This window comes from Eumetopias jubatus, unplaced genomic scaffold (assembly GCF_037043125.1).
Source record: "Eumetopias jubatus isolate StellerSeaLion01/CBP00866 unplaced genomic scaffold, mEumJub1_p1.0 scaffold_9, whole genome shotgun sequence".
NCBI classification, from domain to species: Eukaryota; Metazoa; Chordata; class Mammalia; order Carnivora; family Otariidae; genus Eumetopias; species Eumetopias jubatus.
Window position 1 is genome coordinate 95,248,610 of NW_028274815.1, and position 18,628 is coordinate 95,267,237.

Consider the following 18,628-nt stretch of genomic DNA (forward strand, 5'->3'; position numbering starts at 1 on the left):
GATGGCTTGCTTTTTTTTATCAGTTACTCAAGAGCCTCTTTTTTTTTTTTTTTTTAACCAAAGCCTAATTATGTATCCCAAAATGGTAGCCAGTACCAGTCCAGGGAAGTTTACAAATGTATTTATGTAAAGTCAGTCAGGAGTCCCTGGTTCTGATGGTCAAGAGGCTGACTTTGAGGGTTTGTCTTTTTGAGTAAGTGGTAGATAAAATGTAATGCCAGCCTCCTGCTGGTGTGGTCGAGGCCCCGTTGATGGCCCTGCCTCAGGGCTCCAACCATCACATTCCGAAGGCCTGGCCAGGTGGTCTCCACCAGCGTCCTGGGCTAGTCCCATGCTCTGGATGCCGGGGAACTTTCGACATGTTGGACAGTCGAGCTGTCTAAAAATCATCCATTGGTCCATTTCACAAATAGCTGTTGAGTCCCTATTACTTACAAGACATTTCGGTGAACTCACAAAGAGTCCAGGTGCCTTCCCGGGAGCCAGGAAGAACCTGAACCGTTGTGGTTTTTAAAGCTTTGGACTGGTAGCAAGTACTTTTACCACTTGGTTCCTCACAGAACATAGCTTGATGCTCTAAAGAGCTTTGTTTCCTAGAAGCAGTGGTTCCCAGCCTTGTTGTGCCTCAGAATCATTCAGGAAGCTTCAGAGGTGCTTCCATCGGACCCACCATGTCTGGATAGAACCTCAGCACCTAATTTTTAAAGTCCCCCTCTGCCCCCTCGAGGATCCCGACCTGCAGACAGATTTGGATTGAGTCGCTGCTGGAACCGACCCCATTGTGATGCTCTGGGCAGCCCTCACTCCTCATGCGGCACAGGTACCCTGGGGTGCAGGGAACAAGAGCGAAGAATCCCTGAGGCACTAACTGCTCGGTGTAGTGTCCTGCCCATCCTAATGATTCCACTTTGTAGATGGCCCCGCTCCCTCCAGGATAATTTATGGATTCTCTTCAGATCTGGAAATAGTTATTTGAATTTCACAGGATATTGTTATGGAAGTCTCATAAAGCAGTTTATTGTCTTATTTATAACAAAAAGATGGGGGAGGGTGTCCTAGTCATCAGACTTCCAGTCATTCTCAAAAAAATGCTCATCAAATCTTAGGCCAAATCATGCAAGACTTTCAGCAGAATTCCAAAAAGAATCCAACTTCCACTGGTTCCAAAAGGACCATTGCTACAAGTTGTGTTCTCGAAATTTCTTGGCTTTTGCCAGGTGCCAGGTTTTAAAGAAAGAACACCTTTAAGGTACACCCTGGCCATAATAAAATACTCTTGTTACTGGAAAAATACCAGAGTGTTTTACGTTTGCTGCAGTACAGAGCATCTCTCAGCAATAAGACTCAGACGTTTATATTTGTTCACATCTGTACGCATTTGAGCTAGCGTTATAGTCTTGTGTATGTGTATAAACTAAATTGAGGCCCCTTTGATTTATTAAACAGTTTATGTCAAGAGGAACTATTATCAATTTACTCTTCTGTAAATGGAAATGGTTTTAATTGCATTTCATTTTTCAAATCATAAAGCTAAGGTCAGGGAGATGGAACACACTGCAAACATCATCCCCATGTATCTGGTCTACCCAGGACTATCGGCTATACTGTCCACACTCCCACCACCTCCAGCAGCTGCTGAAATCGAGGCCCAAAGATGGCCACCTGGGGCTCACACAGCTAGAAAGTGGAGCTCCAAGAAGGAGCTAGGTTTCCTGGCCCCGTTTTTTGACCGCAACTCCGACCAGCAGCAGTCACAGATGTTCATCAGTGTACAGACTGTTAGTAGTTTCCATGTTCCTTCTGGCCCCTGTGAAGGTTTCCCTGGGGCCAAGTCAGAAGCCACCCTGACCTTTCTCTCACTTGGACCAGGCACAACAGGGACCAGCGTTTTCTAGCATCAGGGAATTTGTTTTACTGGGATACTCTCCCAAAGGGCAAAGAAGATAATACTGTTATTGACCTTCCTCTATTACTCTGGAAAACTTTGGATAATACATCACTGGAAAGAAAAATGGCTCGTGTCTTCAGATCTGAAAAACAGACTATGGCAAAGAACCAGGAGCAAGAACAGGTCATACAGGGTGATACATGCCACACTGTAGAAGGCCCCCTGCACTCTGCACACACAGATCCTAAGCATGATGGAGCTCTTGCCACAGTTTGGCCACAATATTCTGTTTGTTGTTTCCTGAGAAAAGGTTTATGTTTCAAGAGTTAAGACGGTGAAGACACATCAGTGTCCTTGCATGCCCCAAAGACCACCCTTGAGTGGAACAAAAAGAGACTGGCTCCTAAAACTGAGGCCAGAGTCTCTTTGCCTGTTGCCTACTGTAGCTTAAACCACAACCTCACCCCCAGACAACCTAACAAGCCCAGTTGACAGCGCCAGGAATCAGGGGCATTTTAAACAAGAGCACCATCCTCTCTGTCCCAAATAGGCTCTCAGATGTGCCCTCCAAAACTAGCAGATGACAGCAACCAAAACAGCAGGAACTCTGAAATGATGCTCTTTCTGGGTAATATAAAAGAATTTTCTAGAATTGGAGATTGCTTCTTTTTATTGTTATCATTTTAAATTAAAAGTGCTTTGAATACCCAAGTCTCTGCCATCCTAAATGAAATTAGATAAGATGAAGGGGGTGAGAATTTATAACAGGCTCTCATGTTTAGAAATATTTGTCTGGAAGATTCTGCCTCTTACAGAACAAATGAGAAATCAGGGAGTCCCAGTTAGCACCCTCCCTTTTGTACCATGTCTGACAAGAAAAACACCAACTGGATTTTTTTTTACATTCACACCAAGATATTCCCAAGATACTCACACCTCATATATCAGAGGACATTGTGTCTGTAATCAAAATTTCTATTTAAAACATTATTTGGGGAAATAAAGATTAAATGACTAAATTCTCTCTGGGACAAGAGTTCCCTTCCCTATGTGTCCAGGTATAATTTTTAATCTTCCACTTCTATGTACCACCTGTCCCTCTAGCAAAATGTTGAGCTTGACAGAGAATATTCTACATAAAGAGGTCACACTTGTCAGCTTCCACCATGACGTGGGGTCCTGGGGGTCTGAAAATTAGAGTGTGCCTCTCACCGAGGGTGTGAAGTGGGAAGGGGCTTACTATTATAGCTCCTGAAAGGATCTTTTTGACTTCAGAAAATAGCCTGGCGAAGAAAAGCTTTTTTTCCCATGAATACTCAGGGACTGCATTATGCTCCTGAGATGGCGGAGGTGAGTACTTTGGATCAATATTCCCTAAGAAATGGCCGCTGGGCTAAGTGCAGGCAGAGGGCCTCAATAACAGATCTCCCTCCCGCCAAGCCTACAGAGCATTTGCCACAAATCTGCTATGAACAGTTTGAACCAGCGAGGGCTGCCCATTAATGGCATCATCTTCTCCTCCCTTTAAAAAATGTCACCCCATTTTTTTTCTATGTTGATGGCTGATTATGGGTCCACTAGAAACAGTTATTTCTATGGCCTGCCTTCAGGGAAATCTTGGCATCTTCATTTTAAGGCACCAGGGAAAGGTACCTTGGAACTGTTTCAACCTGAGGAAAGAAGGCAGAATGCCAGTAAGAAAAGTCAGATCAGGGAAGATGTATTTACTAACCACCCATGAGATTTTGATAAAACAGCCAATGTATGGATTTGTACTTTACACCATGTAGTCTATATTTTTTTCCTTCTAAAACTAATGATCTGTCCTCATTCTAACCCCGTACCGCATCCAGTCAATAAGCAGATTCTCTCCAGATTAATGCAAACACACACGGGGATACAGGGCTTTCTTATGTACAGAAGTAGCATCATATAATACACATCATTACAACTTCTTTTTTAAACTTTGCAATATGTCGTGGGCACCTGTCCTCCTCATTTATCCTTTTTTAATAGTTGCATATTGTTCCTCAGAAGAGATGTACCTTTCTTAACCCATCTGTGGGCTTTTGGGTGGTTTCCAATGTTTGTTACAACAAATGTGCTTACAGTAGACACCATCACACCTATAGCCTGGCATACCATTGCTTTTAACTCTGTAACATAAATTCCCAAAAGTGAAAATACTGAGTCAGAGAGTTTATGTAATTTTAGCACTCATAGGCTATTTGATGACTCTAGAATTCTATAAAGCTGGTTTTGGAGTTGCATTTCAAAAGGCAGGGGGCGCCTGGGTGGCTCAGTGGGTTAAGCATCTGCCTTTGGCTCAGGTCATAATCTCAGGGTCCTGGGATCGAGCCCCGCGTCAGGCTCCCTGCTCAGAAAGGAGCCTGCTTCTCCCTCTCCCTCGGCCCCTCCCCCCTGCTCATGCTCTGTCTGTTTCTGTCTCTCAAATAAATAAATAAAATCTTAAAAACAAACACGAAGCTAGGATCCATGTCTTCTCATGTTTGGGAACTCATTGAATTACCCATCAGCTTAAGAAAAGAAAAAAATATTTTTAAAGGGTGGCACCCAGGTGAAAGGTAGAATTTCAGCCACACTAAAATGAGGCATTTTTTGGTGGGAGACAGTGAGGCCTCCTGTTCAGCTTGCCTAACCCACATGTCCCACGTGTTTCCATGATAGCATTCAGAAGAAGTCCCTGATTTTGGAGACATTTCTGAAAAAACTAATATAAATGCATCAAAATACACTATAAGTTCACCTTTCATCATTGATGGAGAGGAGTATAGGCTCAAGAGTCAGAGTGGTGGCTTCAGATCCCAGCTGCACACTTTCAGCGTGGCCTGGAGCCCCTGAGTGCTAACCATTCTGACTCTTGCTTTCCCACCTGTGTATTAGGGTAGTAAGACTGATCATGGCGGCCAGCCTCAAAGATGCCACCAGCGATCATGATCTCCTGGCATCCACACCATTGTGCAGTCCCTGCCACACTGATTCAGATGATCTCTGTGGCCTCATAGAGCATACAGCAGAAGTGATGGGGTGTGTCTTCTGATATTAGGTCATAAAGCTAATGCAGCTCCCACCATGGCATCTTGGATTGCTGGCTCTGCAGAAAGTCAGGCACCAGGCAGTGATGACACTCAGGCAGTGCTGTGGACACGGACAGCCCATGGGAGGGAGCCATCCTGAAAGTGGGGCCTCCAGCCCTGGTCAAGTCTGCATGGGACTGCAGCTCTAGCTGACTGTAACCATCCCTTCATGAGGGAGCCCAAGTCAGAGCCCCCAGCCAGGCTGCTTTGGAATTCTTGACCACAGAAACAACCTAATGTGGTAAATGATTACCGGCCTTCTAAGCCACCAATTTTGGGGGTGATTTGTCACTACACGGTCATGATCACTGACCTAATGGCTGTCTGAAGATGAGGTGAGGACAACATGCAGAAGGCACCTGCTAACAATGGCACATTCTAATGGTACTTTCGGTGGCGTGATGGTGAAGATGGGTGTAGACTCTTTTCCTCTGGACCCTGACCACATCACTTTACATCACTCTATTGTACACCTGAAACTAATGTAACACCTTCTGTTAACTACACACTCTTCCCTGCACTCCCCTGGGTTCGCACACAGATGTTCTGAGGTTGGAGGGGGCAGGCATCACCTCAGGGGCTCACCTGCTTCCTCGTGTGTCTGGAGTCAGTCCCGGCTGTCAGCTGAGATCGTACCTGGGGCCGTCAGCAGAACACCTACATGTGGCCTCTGTGTGTAGCTTGGGCTTCCCCACAGCATGGAGATGAGATCCCCAAGAAATACCCAGGCAGAAGCCGCATGACCTTTACTAACCTGGTCTCAGAAGTCACACAGTGTCCCTTCCACCGCACTCTATTCGAAGAGTGGTCACAAAAGTCATTCGGTTTCAAGGGAGGGACACAGACGCCACCGCTCAATGGAAGGCATGTCAGAGAGTTTGCAGAAATGTTTTAAAACCTGCACCACATGGCATTAACATTATAGGAAATTCAGAATCAGTATTCTCTCACATCCTGTGGAGGGATCTGATAGACATCAAAGAACTCAAAATAACGAGAATGAGTTCTCATGAGCACTTGACCTAAATAACTCGGTCTCCACAACTGCCTTGGGTGGTACTTCGTGGCAGACAGCTAAATGCACTTTAGCCAGCTGAAGTACATAAATAACTTATTAAATGCTCTTGGCTACCTCACGGGTGGTCCAGAAGGGCCACACAGAAGGCTTTGGGGCAAAAAGAGCCAGGAGCCCAAATCACCTTGCCAGACAAGTCCAATTGCAGCTCACACAGATGCTCTCCATGCCTTCCGGTCTCTCGTCTGCATCCTTGTCTCGTGGGAACAACTCAGGGTTGAGCACCTCTACCCCACACTGTGAGGGGGACCTTACTGGAGGACACTGATCATTTCCATTTTCTTCCAGCGGAGCCTAGCTGCAAGGGAGGCTGGAGAAAGTAATTTCTGGGGCCTGCTTTGGGGAGGCAAGACTCATGGGATGGGAAATTATCCGAACATAGGAAGAGTGTTCAAAAGGTGCAGGGTTTGCAGAAAGCATAATCAGTGTCCAGTTCAGGTGGGTACTACCCTTTCCTCATTTTATCAGTGAGAAAGTCAATGAGATTAACTCACCCAAGGCCACATAGCTCTTAAATGGTGGAGACAAGAGGGTGAAAGCAGGCATTGTGCTCTGAGCCCCGGCATCTGACAGCCATGGCATGCTGGAGAAGAAACAAGGGCCCATTGCTCATGAGCTTATGAAATCCCACCCTGGCGGGAGGATAAAAGGAGTGCCTGCTGGTCTTATCAGAATCCATTACTTGGGAATTACATTTTTTTATTGAGGCACAAAATTAAATTTTTTATTGAAAACTTTTCTTCAGAGTGACTCGACTTTGAGGCTCAGGTTGGGGGTTTGGGACTGGCCCCTCTTCTCCTCAGCATCGGCGGCCCTTGGTTGAGGCCGAGCAGGGAGTGCTTCACAATGTGTGCTCAGGGATTTTTCCTTCTCTCACTCTTGCCAGTTGCCATGGCTCTGGGATGGCCTGTTAACTTGCTGGCAGGTGTAGAGCTGTGATTTCCACAACCAAGTGCTTTTGGAACCAAAGTGGAAGGTAGAGAATGGACAGAAGGCACATGGGTGTGCTAGCCCCAAGCAATGTGTTCACTGCGGTGCTGCCTAAAACTCCATTGTTTGCCATGAATTCAAACGTCTCTCCCTCTCGTGGTTCGCATCTTCAGCCTGTGAAAGCAAAGCCGAACTGGTTCGGAATCCATGAATTTGGTACTGCAGACATGCCAGTGTGAGGGCCTTAGTTATAATCACGGAGTGCAGAATTAACCCCATTTCCCATGAGTCCTGGTGAGTTGTGTTTACAGGTTGGGTCACACAGAAATAAGAAATTTCTCCAACGTACAAGAAAGAGGTCGCTCAAAATGGTGACCTACATGCCTCCTCTCACTGAGGTGGAAATTCTAGGCTATTCCTTTGGAGTCAAATTGCCAAAACACAGATCAGGTGTTTCCGTGCTTTAGGGATTAGAACCGTATGTGTTCTTATGCCACCAGATCACCCTCCATGCTTTGGTAGCCCCTTGACAAGAAGAGGGAGTCATGACTCTTGTATTTTGCTATGATTTGAATTCTCCCACCATGACACCTGCATCCTCTTCAAGGTTTATCTCTGTGAGCCAGTTTCCTTCTTGCTCTCAACTAAATGTCTCCACTTACTGGTCATGTTACCTCCTAGGGCCTTCCATTTCCCCATCTGTTATGTGGGGGTAATCCATACAACCTCATAGAGTAATTGTGAGAAGTCAATGAGTAATTCAGATTAAGGCCTTAGAGCATGGGAGTAAGAAGAGCTCAAAGAATTTTAGCTGGTATTACTGTTACAAATCCACCATTAGTTGAGGTTCTTGGTCTCTGGTGAAGACTTCAAGCCATCAGCACTTCCCGGGCCAAACTTACCACTAGTGGCCAACAACTGGGAACACTCCATGTACCACCAAGACCTCACACTCTCTGCCACACACATTAAACACCCGTGTGCACACAGATCCACTGGGGATCTTATGGAAATGCAGATACTGATTTGGTAGGGCTGAGGTGCAGTCTGCAATTCTGCACTTCTAACCAGCTCCCAGTGGCAACAATGCTATAGGCTCACGGTCTGCACTCTGAGTCACCAGACTCCGAAAAATGTTCTCCACTGTTGCTGCCATAGTTGATACACCTGTAAGGCTGGGTCAGAAAACTGCTTTAGAAAACATTTCAGGTAGAAGTTGGGAACTGCTCATCAGAGCTGACTTCCCACTGTTGGACATGGATCTAAATGCCCCAAATGCTCAAATATTTGCCAAATTAAGTGAGGTCAGCCATTGTCATGAAGATGCTTGCTGTTTTTCAATTAGTATTATTTTAAAACGGATCAATGCTGAATTAAAGTTAACTCAAATTGTCAAACCGACGACTCCCCAAATCCTTGAAATGTTAGGTTGAACCATACAAAATTGTTGATATTAAACTTTTTATTTTTACTAATCAAAACTGTAATTTATTGAGACTCAATCTAACAGTTGCCACTTCACTTGACAAAACCAGCCAGTATTGCAGTGAGGAAAAGACCTTTGAACCAGGAAACACCATTCCTCTTCTGTTTAGGTTTTTGTGGATGACGTTAACAGATGAGAAGTTTTATGTATTGCCCGAGAGCCACTCCAGTTGACGTGACAAACATGAATGAAAGTATTAAGAAAACTATCTTGGAGGCAGCTTCCCACTTAAATTCCTCATTTAAACACTTGGGGTTTTAAAAGTGGTGCCTATGGGCATCTGGCTGGCTCAGTTGCTGGAGCGTGGGACTCTTGGTCTCAGGGTTGTGAGTTCGTTGAGCCCCACGGTGGGTGTAGAGTTTACTTAAAAATAAAATCTTTGAAAAAATAAAAATAAAAAAACAGAAGTGGTACCTGAGGCAGTGCCACCTGTAAAAATAGGCAGTGACACCTCAACTTTGCAATTTTTAAGACTATGTATGCTGAGTGGTTGGGTTTGTGGTAGTCAAGGCACAACTGAGCCAAGCCCAGTTCTCACAACGACCACGTTTCCATCTAATCAAGGGCAGGCATGTCGGAGATCTATAAAACATTACTGCACAATTCTGTTGTCTAGCCCAGGAGAGGGCAAACCTTTTCTAGTAAGTATTTTAGGTTTTGCATACCATAGAGTCTCTATTGAGATGACGAAACTCTGCCATTAAGGTATGAACAGAGCCATAGACAATAGTAAGCAAATGGGTGTGGTCATGTTCCAATAAAACTTTATTTACAAAACAGGCTCATGGCCAGATTTGGCCAGCTGACCCCTGGGTTAGCCTCTACTGTTATAATGGTAGAACTGGTGAAGTACCACAAGAGTGGCAATAATTCTGGAATCTCAGTACAACCTTAGAAGGTATAAGATCACAGTTGCTGCAACGAATGAGTCAAGACAGCTATATAATATGTGTTTATTTTTTTGAGTTCTCTTTAAGCCGAATCACCATATTTTGAAAATAGAAGGGTGGAAATCATGATTTTCTCTGTGGTTAGTAAAGCAAAAAGTTTCCTGATACAAATCTGAAATCTTTAATAGGTAAGTGTTGCTCTAAAAAGGATTTAAAACTATAACTGGTGTTTGGTGAATTATCAAGATATTCATGTGAAAACCCTCAAGAAGATAGCAAGGATAATAACACTGCTCTAAAGAAGCAATCATGGTCTTTTATTGAGTGAAAGAAGAGTGTGTAATGTATTTGATGAGACCTAACATGATTCTGTTTGGATCTGGACACCCAGAGACTGCAATTTGGTTTGTTGCCTTGTGTCCCTGACAGTTCATTTTTATGGACATTGTTCCCGTCAGCTTCTGCCTATCTTCTGCCCTCTTCGTAGCCGCACCGTGGAATGATTGAGGCTCGTTTTACATAAGATGGTAGAACCCACAGCAGGAGAAAAGAACTGCAATGCACCGGTGCGACCAGCTTTGAAATGGCAATATTGGACACGTGGGTTTCAGCCCGAGTTCCCCATCCTTTTCTGTTCTTTATGCTGGCAGGAAATTGTAGCCTAATTTTTTTTTTCCTCCTGTAAAAAAAGCCTTCTCCGAAACCCCTCTACGCACTGACACCTCCTCTGCTTCCTATCAGATTCAGCAGACAATAGCCTCTTGGCTCAGTCTGTCCTGCCTGTCACTGTCAGGTGTGACACCTGGCTGTGGCGTTTGAGGAGGGGCGGGCCCTGGTCCTGAACAACAGAGATGAAGCAGATGTTGCATTCGAATAAAAGGGCCTTTTTTGATGAGTGAAAAAGGAGAATAATGGATTCAGGTTGAAGTTTCTGCCATTATTGTTTCCTGCTGTGTGACGCTTAGTCTACTGGTCCAAACCAAGTGGAAGGAACGGTGAATGCCTGGGTTGTGGTGAAGGGAAGCAACACGGTAAACTAGGAACGCCAACTGTGTGGACGAGCTTCCCACAGATGGTGGGGACGCTGCATGGTGTGAATCTGACCTGCTCAAAACACGAGTTTCCGATACTCGTGACCCTGAATGTGCTCTCACCGGCAGTAAACATTCTATAGGCTTTGTTGCAATACAATAAACGTCTTAAGAACAGTTCGTCCCAGTAGTGCGGGCTCATGCCATGAGCTAAGGCAAACACATCAGTATGGACGCTTTGTGTGGAAATGCCACCAAGAGATCCACACAGTATAGAAATCTTCAAATAAGACAAACACGAACACGTTTACCCCGCAACCCATCTGCCTGCCATACATCCCGCCGGAGGGATCATGGCGTCTTGAACATCTCACTTTCTGGATGCAACAGCCCAAGCCCACAATAAAAGTATATGGAACACAAATGATGACAGTTGGGGCTTAAGAGATGAAGGGGTGTGTGTTTGGGTTAGTGAAAATATGTTAACTGACTTCAAATCATATGCTCAAATATGTTCTATGATTCCAAAAAGCGTATCAGGCCTTAAGGACGACCAAAAAAAAAAAAAAAAAGGTTGTGGATGGTAAATTCATGAGCCAAGTTGTTTCTCTCACCGGATGTAAGAAATCAATTCTCTTCATCACGAAGGTCCATCTGAGATGCCCTTGCTGGTGACACCTCTCATTGGTCTCTGTCGCTTTCCAGATCCAATCTGGCATGTAGTACTTTCCCCCCTGCGGTTCCTCATAAGGAATGTCCAAAGACACAGGATTCATTTGTCTGTAGAAAATCCTGACTGGGAAATTGCCTTGGTGACACCCAAACCTATAGCTGGTTTTTTGCACAAGACAAGATGTTGATGAATCGGTTGAAAATTATTTATGTTTCCTTAGCAACCTCAGAAGGAAGCAGGAGTTTCCTAGTTCTCCCGGTGGGGGGGGGGGGAGGGATTTCCCTATTCATGGAAATCACTGGGAGGGTAGGTGCTGCCCTCTCTCACCCCTTCTTAACATACCTGGTCTCACTTGACTGACTAATGTGCCACGGAGGCAGGAGGAAGACCCAGGACCTTGAACAATCCCTCAGAAAACGTTCTTCCTACTCTGGGTGTTTGGCAATTGTTCTTTCCCCTAGGGCCACTGGGTGGGGACAATTGTGGGCTGCATGACCAGATCTCGCTTCTGAACTTTTCTTGTGATGCTGATGTATGTGCTTGTTAGGGATGATCTCTGTATCACAGCCCAGGAGTCACACTTTCCCTGTGAGTGTCCACCACCTAATGCTGCAGATTGATAACAAAGAGACAATATGTTTCTTTCGATATATAAGATATATATAACGTGAAGATGCATTTGGAGGTTTTCTCAGCAGAGTGGGGTTTTCAGGGGATTACCTTTAAGTTATATTGCCAAAACATTAATCAAATGTTTCTATAATTTAGGGTTAGAATCCTAAGGGTCCGAGCTTTGGTACCACTTCGGCAATCAGAGGGGATGGAGGCCCTCACATGCTCTTTCAGTTCACTCTCCCACATTGGTGTGCTTGGCCACCATGTGGTGGTGGGGGGGTTCTCTCTACAACTCAGTTTCCCCCTTGACCTTTTCCAAACTTCACAGCTTGTACCTTCAACCCCCAAACTGTACAGGTCTCTCTAGCTTAACCTGGCACTGTGATAAGCTAACTGGGTGACACATTACTGTGTGTATATATGTCATTTTAACTGACCCCACACACTAGGGGATCAGTTAGAAACTTTCTCCACGAGACCAAAATGTCCCTTCCTCAAGAGGATAGCAAGTCTTGCTCAAAGCCTGCCTGCCACACACCAGCGGGTTCATAACTAATCCTAAACACCAGCAAACACGCTCGGGAAAAAGGTTTTCTCCTGCCTGTACCGAGGACGCCCTCTCCCTTTTGGGTCTTTGCTGCCTTCCATCTCACAGCCTCGGGAACCCTCCTGAAATGTCTCAGTGGACCTCGCAGAGCCCCAGTCTCTCTGGTTTACAGATGAGGAGCCAGAGGCCGGCAGAAAGCCGAGGGACCAGCAGAGTCAAGGCGCTTGCCTGAGCCACATTCTAGACCCTTTCTCTGTTCACAAGACATTTGGTGGGTGAAGAACGCTATGATGTTACCTTACCTGTTCACTTGGACTGTGGAAAGACGCTTCTGCTTTGTTTTGTTCGAAGACTTTGTGAATGGCTGTGGAATAAAGTCCAGGGGATGGAGACAGGGGGGTAGCTGCTGGGGGGAGGCGGCTGTTCCACCCAGGATCCTACAGCAGAGCTCTGGAGGCCAAGGGGAGACAGGGCGCCCTCACGGTCAACAGCATCTGGCAGCACCCACCCGTAGACTAGCATTGCCGTGCCCAAACTTGTGCGCCCTGGTCCCTACGGGGCACCACATGTGTGCCAGCGCCCAGCTGTGGTCCTGCCTGGCTCCAGGCTTCGACTCTGCTCTCTGATGGGTCATCATGGGCAGCTGTGGAGCCTCTGGCCTGGCTTCTGGGGCTCCCAAGTTACCCTGGAGCCCCCGTGCAACCTGGGGACTCCCTGACTGAACCCAGCAGCAGGCCCTGGGACCCTCTGAAGGCAGGGGGAGCGCCTGGTCAGAGGTGCTACACAGAAGGAGCACCAGGTCTCCACAGTGGAGGCCTTTGAGTAGGTGGCCCAGGTGGGCGGGTTCATCCAGGGTTCCTGCTCTGAGGCCTGGAGGAGCCCTGACTTCTCCAGGTTTCCAGGGAAACGTGAATCCAGAGGACGTTATCAACTCTGGAGAAAGGGGCAAAGCTGCAGGCTCACTTCAGAACCAGGGAACCCGGAGCAGCCTTTTGCTTTTATGACACCACCTTTGTGTGGGAATAGAAAACGTGTGTAGACCACCGGCAAAAATAAAATCCTTTCCTTTATTTGGCCCCCTCTTTGAGCTCCTCCCTCTTTGGTCTTGTCCCTTTTCCTAACCACCACCTCCCCCCCAACACACACCAATCCCTTGCTGCAGTGGGCGTGGCTGTTTGTGGGTTCCAGGGAAGCTTGTCCAAGCATGGAGCAACCTCAGACACATAGGATGTCCTCGGCATCCTTTGCATATTTATAAAGAAGGTGAGCACATTTCCACTTTGTATTCTATATCAGGGACGCTTGTGAACTTATTATCCAGGGAGGGATGAAAAAGAGAGAGAGAGAGAGAGAATCTGATTTCCTTTCTGTTGACCCCTCTTAGTACATAGCTTTGAAATACACAAACCTTGTCTCTTTCTTGGACACCATTTAGTCAACTTCAATGGGTTCAATTTTCTATACAATTTCACTGAACATCTCACACAAATGAAATTCTACTTTCTATTTTAGAAAAGACATATTTGGTCCACAGAAATATATTCCCGAGGGGGATGAAAGAGCACATTGGTGAACAACCAAATTTTCTTTGCCCTCATGAAGGTGGATGTTAGAATTTATGCTTTATGATTATGGACAAGAAAATCAGTGGAGCCAAACACAGATGACAAGCTACCATTACTGCAGACAGGCCTCACTTGTCGTGTGCGGCCAACCATTGGGCCTCCCAGGAAACTTTCTATTGGCATAGAACATACACTGAACATCCCTCAGTATGAGGGATCGTTTAATGTACGGTGTGATTCAGAGAGGACATTTAAAAACTCTCCTGTGAGTGTTGCTCAGACAGGACAGCCAACAACCTGCAAATTTGAGTTTTATTTTGTTTCATTCAAAGTTCCCGGGATGTTATAAATACTGTTTTGTCCCTGTGCTTTCAAATTGTGCAGGCACTGAGATTTTGTCCTCCAGTGTTTCTCCCAACTGCTAATATACACAGTCAGTCAGCAGCAATAAAGGGCAACATGCAATCTGTCCCTGAACCAACTCACCTGTGGTGGCTTCTCCATTACCATTCTGAGTCTGTTGCCAGGCCCTCAAAGAGAGGAATATTCAGTGTTCCTGACAGCTGAGCCTTTTATTAAACCCTCTCCCCGCACCACACTTTAGGCTCAGAATCTGAGAAATGATCTCTCCCAATTCTTCCTTCCAAGTTTCTCATGGACTGCCCTTCCCACCCTCATCCTGTCTACACCCTTCAAACAGGCTACCCTTTCCTGGGCAGATTTCTGAAATCGTTTTGGTGGACAAGCCTTCGATTTCTGAGGGCCTCAGGAAAAAAGTAGCAAAACACACCACAAAAGGAAATGCACACTTGTGATGTTGAGCACAGCTCCGAAATGGAGTGTTTCAAAGAGAGGAAAACAACTTGAAATATTAACTGGTGAGCGTCAGAATTGTTCTTCAAAGAGCTGACACATAATGGAAAACATTGTAATGACCTGTTATTAAATTTAATACCCCCAAACAGATGGTGTTCCATTTTTTTCCCCCAAAAGCAGATTGCTCACCTGATTGAAAAATTGTTTTTGAGCCCTTACCCCAAACCCAGTTGTTTAACTTCTGTTGTATCCACATGTGATCTGGTTTGTTTTCTTTACTTTGGAAATCTGACCATGACATCATTTCTCCTTTTTTTCTAGTTGGTACTTAAGAGCCCAAAACTACCCACCTTATTTATGTGAGGAATTACTATTACACTGAGTCCCAAATTGTCGGGACATGAAGGATCTGCTAAGTTAAAATGGTATCTCTACATCCCTTGGTCAAAAGGATACATTCTTGTGGGCACTTACGTAGATTTCCCTGAAAAAGTCTCCACAGCTTTCATTCTAACCCCACCTTCCAGTGCATTTCTGAGGGTCCCTGACTTGCCCTCTCCTCCCTCCTGTTGACTTTTTTTGAGGTGACACCCTTGAAGGGTCAGAAGGGCAGACCCCAGAGGTTCAGGCTCGGCTAGAAAACCCATGATCCTAGTGAGGGTGGTGGGATTTTTTTTTTCTTTAATAAAAACCAGACATTTAAGAAATCATTTTAAATCCTTATGGAAGCCGCATGATGCAGAAATAAATCCATCTTACTTTGACTTTGAAAATATTTTTATTTGAATAGTAAATAGTTATACAGTTGAAACAGTTCTATTGAAGCTTTCTATAAATAGCTAACAATTAAGAAAATAATGTATGTAGAAAAGAGATTGCATTTAAAAGTAAGAGCTGTCGGTTGTACGAGGGCTCCAGGGGCCCTCCAAGCAGAATAAAATGGTAGGTTGTCTGTAATTCATTCAGGTATAAAAGTTAAAACTTTTAACAGATTCCTTTAGAAAAAGGCTCTCTTCTAAAATGCACAGTGAAATGTCAAGAGTGGCAAGGGGTGGGGGAGGAAGTGTACCAAAAAAAAAAAAAAGATCTGCAATCAAATAATATCATAATCTTCATAATTAATATAAATAAATAAAGAATAAATAACAATTACTCATAAATCAACATATACATTTAAAGAAAACTCATATAGTCCTACCTCAACGAAGATGATAAAACCAAAGAGTCTTACGTGAAGTATTGAGGCAGTTTCTACAGCATTTTCTGAAAATTCCCTTCCCTCCCCCCAAAAACAATCCCAAACAGACAACAGTTCAAGGCATTTGTGGCTATACTAAAGAAAACTCTTTTTTAAGCAATTTGATTTGTTCACATACAAAAAGGTAAAGCCAGACTCCAGCAGTTCACAAGCCATAATAAAGCTAATCGTGTGGGAAGTTCAATTTACAGCCTGTGAAATATAAAGGCATTTATTCCTCAAGATTCACCCAAAACAACCCGTACGCTACATACATGGAGAGCAGAGATTGGTAGGCGAGAGCAAACCGCATTTCTAGACCATGAACACAGCGAATACTAGCAAGAAAAACAGCTCTCCGCTCCAAGGGGGAAGCTTCCAACCACGAGACAAACGCGTACAGCTTTTCTCTCTTGTACAGAAAGAGATTGGCTCCTGTTGCGCCAAGGAGGGAAAGGGGACACAACGCAAAAGGGGGTGGGGGGGTCCAAAAGGAGTCACAACGAGAGGATCGGGGTTACCGTCACGCCACACCGAGAGAAGCGGAGACAACACTTTCACCGGGGGCGGGCGCCCCCGGCGCGGACGCGGGTTCAGGGCGCGCAGGGCGCGCTCTCCTCGTGGGTCTCCAAGTGAAGGCACAGTTCGGGGCGGGGGGGCGGGGCGGAGGGCGCGCTCTAGCAGGCCGGACGCACGGGCACCTGCAGGAGGATCACCTGTCTGTTCTCGGACGGGTGGCACTTGTTGATGTGCCGCGTGAGACCAGGCGAGCTGTAGAAGGTGGCTGGGCAGTACTTGCAGGGGAACACCTGGGCGGCGTGCAGCAGGCGCAGGTGGCGCTCCTGGGCGCCCTTGCTGGGGAACGTCTCCCCGCACACCGGGCACAGGTGGCACTCGGCGGACGCGCTCAGGCCCAGCACGCCGGCCGCCTCGCCGTCGCCGGCCGCCTCCTGGGGCGCCTTCTCGTCGGGCCCAGGGTACAAGGCCAGTAGGTCCTCAGCCGGAGGCGCGGGCGGCGCGCCCTTGGCCTGCAGCGCCTGGTGGTGCGCCAGCAGGTGCTTGCGCAGATAGGCCTGGCGGCGGAACTTCTTGGCGCAGTGGTGGCACTCGTAGAGCCCGTCCTCGGAGCCCGACTCGGACACGCCGCCGGGGCTCGGCGTGTCGCGGTCGCTGCCGCCGCCTGTCGCCTCCCGCGCCTCAGCCCTGGCAGCGGTTTCAGGCTCGGACGCGCGGGCGGCGGCAGGCGCAGGCCGCGGTTTGTGCCAGCGGCGGTGCGAGGCCAGGTTGGCGGGGCAGCTGAAGACCTTGGCGCACTCGGGGCAGCGGTACTCCACGCGCACAATGCGCGAGCACTTGTGCTGCGCCAGCGCGAACGGGTCGGCGTACTCCTCCTTGCAGAGCTGGCAGATGAACTCGCCCAGCGGCCGCGCCGCGCCCCCCGCCCGGCCCCGCGGCGCCTCCACCGGGCCCTCCTTGATCTTGAGCCCCAGCACAGGCGACGTGGTCACCTCGTCCTCGAAGTGCAGCTTGCGGATGGCTTTGGGCTTCTTGGCGCCCGGGGCCTTGGCTACCTTGGCGGGCGGCTCGGCGGCGGCGGCGGCGGGGGGCGCGGGCCGCTTGCCCGGGGGCCGCAGGGAGGCGGCGGGGGGCAGCGGGGGGCCGGGCCCTGGGCCGCGGGCCGCCTCGGCGCCCGCGGAGAACGCCGTGCCCATCTTGAGCTCCGCGGGCGCGAAGAGCATTGGGTCGCCGCCGCAGGTGCCGCCGCCGCCGGTGCCGTTCGCGCCGCCGCCGCCGCCGCCGCCGCCGCCGCCTCCGAGCAGAGCGGCGGGCGTGGGGAAGGACTCGGCCGAGACCGGCGACCCGAGGTTGAAGCTGCGCTCGAAGTACTTGTGCTTCTCGTGCTCGCGGCTCACGGGCCGCGTGGGGCTGTAGAGCGGCGCCGGGTGCGCGGCCTCGGGGTTGCCGAAGTGCGCGGCCCGCGGGCCCGGCGGGGGTGGCGGCGGTCCGGGCGCGCAGGCGAGCGCGGCAGCGAGCGCCGCATGGGCGCGCTCGGCGGGCGGCGGCAGCGGTCCCGGCCCGGAGCTCGGCGCCGGGGGCGAGGCGCGGGCGCCCCCGCAGCCAGGCGAGAGCAGCAGCGCGCGGTCGCCGTCCTCGCCGCCGCGGACCCGGTAGGACACGGGCGTGGACTTCTTGCTGCGCTTCACCAGGAAGCCGCGGGGCATGTTGGCGCGGCGCGAGGGCAAGGCACTGGCTCGGTCCCACCTCCGCGCTCGGCCCTGGCGGCCCTCAGTGCCCCCGGCCCATGGCCCGGGCGCGGCGGCTGCGGGACTCGCGTGGCGCCGGCGGCGGCTCGGCCCGGCTCTGCGCCCTGCACGCGCGTCCCTGTCCCCGGGCCGGGAGCCGCTCCCTTTTAACTGGGGGAGGGGGCCATTGTTCTCGCCTCCCGCTTCCCCCGGAGCCAATCAGCGCGCCCGCAGCTCCTCCGCCTGGTCGGGTGGGAGGGCGACGGGGCGGCAAAAAGGGGGCCGGGACTCGGGGGTCGCCCGGTAGGTGCGGCAGATGTACCTGAGGGCGCAGGGCCCCCGCGCGCGCCCCGCTGCCGCCCCGCCCGGCGCCGCCGCCCCGCCCGGCCCAGGCACACGCCCGGCCCCGCCTCCCTTCACGGTCTGCTGCTCCTCTATGGGGAGGCGCACGTGCCTGGGCTTTGTGTCTCTCCTCCGGGGGGCGCGGAGCCGCCAAATGGGCCCGTCCATCAGCACGACAATGCACGCCCCCCT

The 18,628-nt window shown here is 48.9% G+C and overlaps 1 protein-coding gene across 1 annotated transcript; it reads right to left on the reverse strand.

Annotated features, from left to right (window-relative positions):
* Window positions 1-16,528: 16,528 nt before the first annotated feature.
* Window positions 16,529-18,073, reverse strand: INSM1 (INSM transcriptional repressor 1). The gene has a single exon (XM_028123724.1). The coding sequence runs from the start codon at window positions 18,071-18,073 to the stop codon at window positions 16,529-16,531; it is 1,545 nt and encodes a 514-aa protein (XP_027979525.1).
* Window positions 18,074-18,628: the final 555 nt, after the last annotated feature.

What these genes read in the sequence shown, in the direction of transcription:
- INSM1 (XM_028123724.1), bottom strand. Translation starts at nt 18,073, where the DNA reads ATGCCCCGCGGCTTCCTGGTGAAGCGCAGCAAGAAGTCCACGCCCGTG.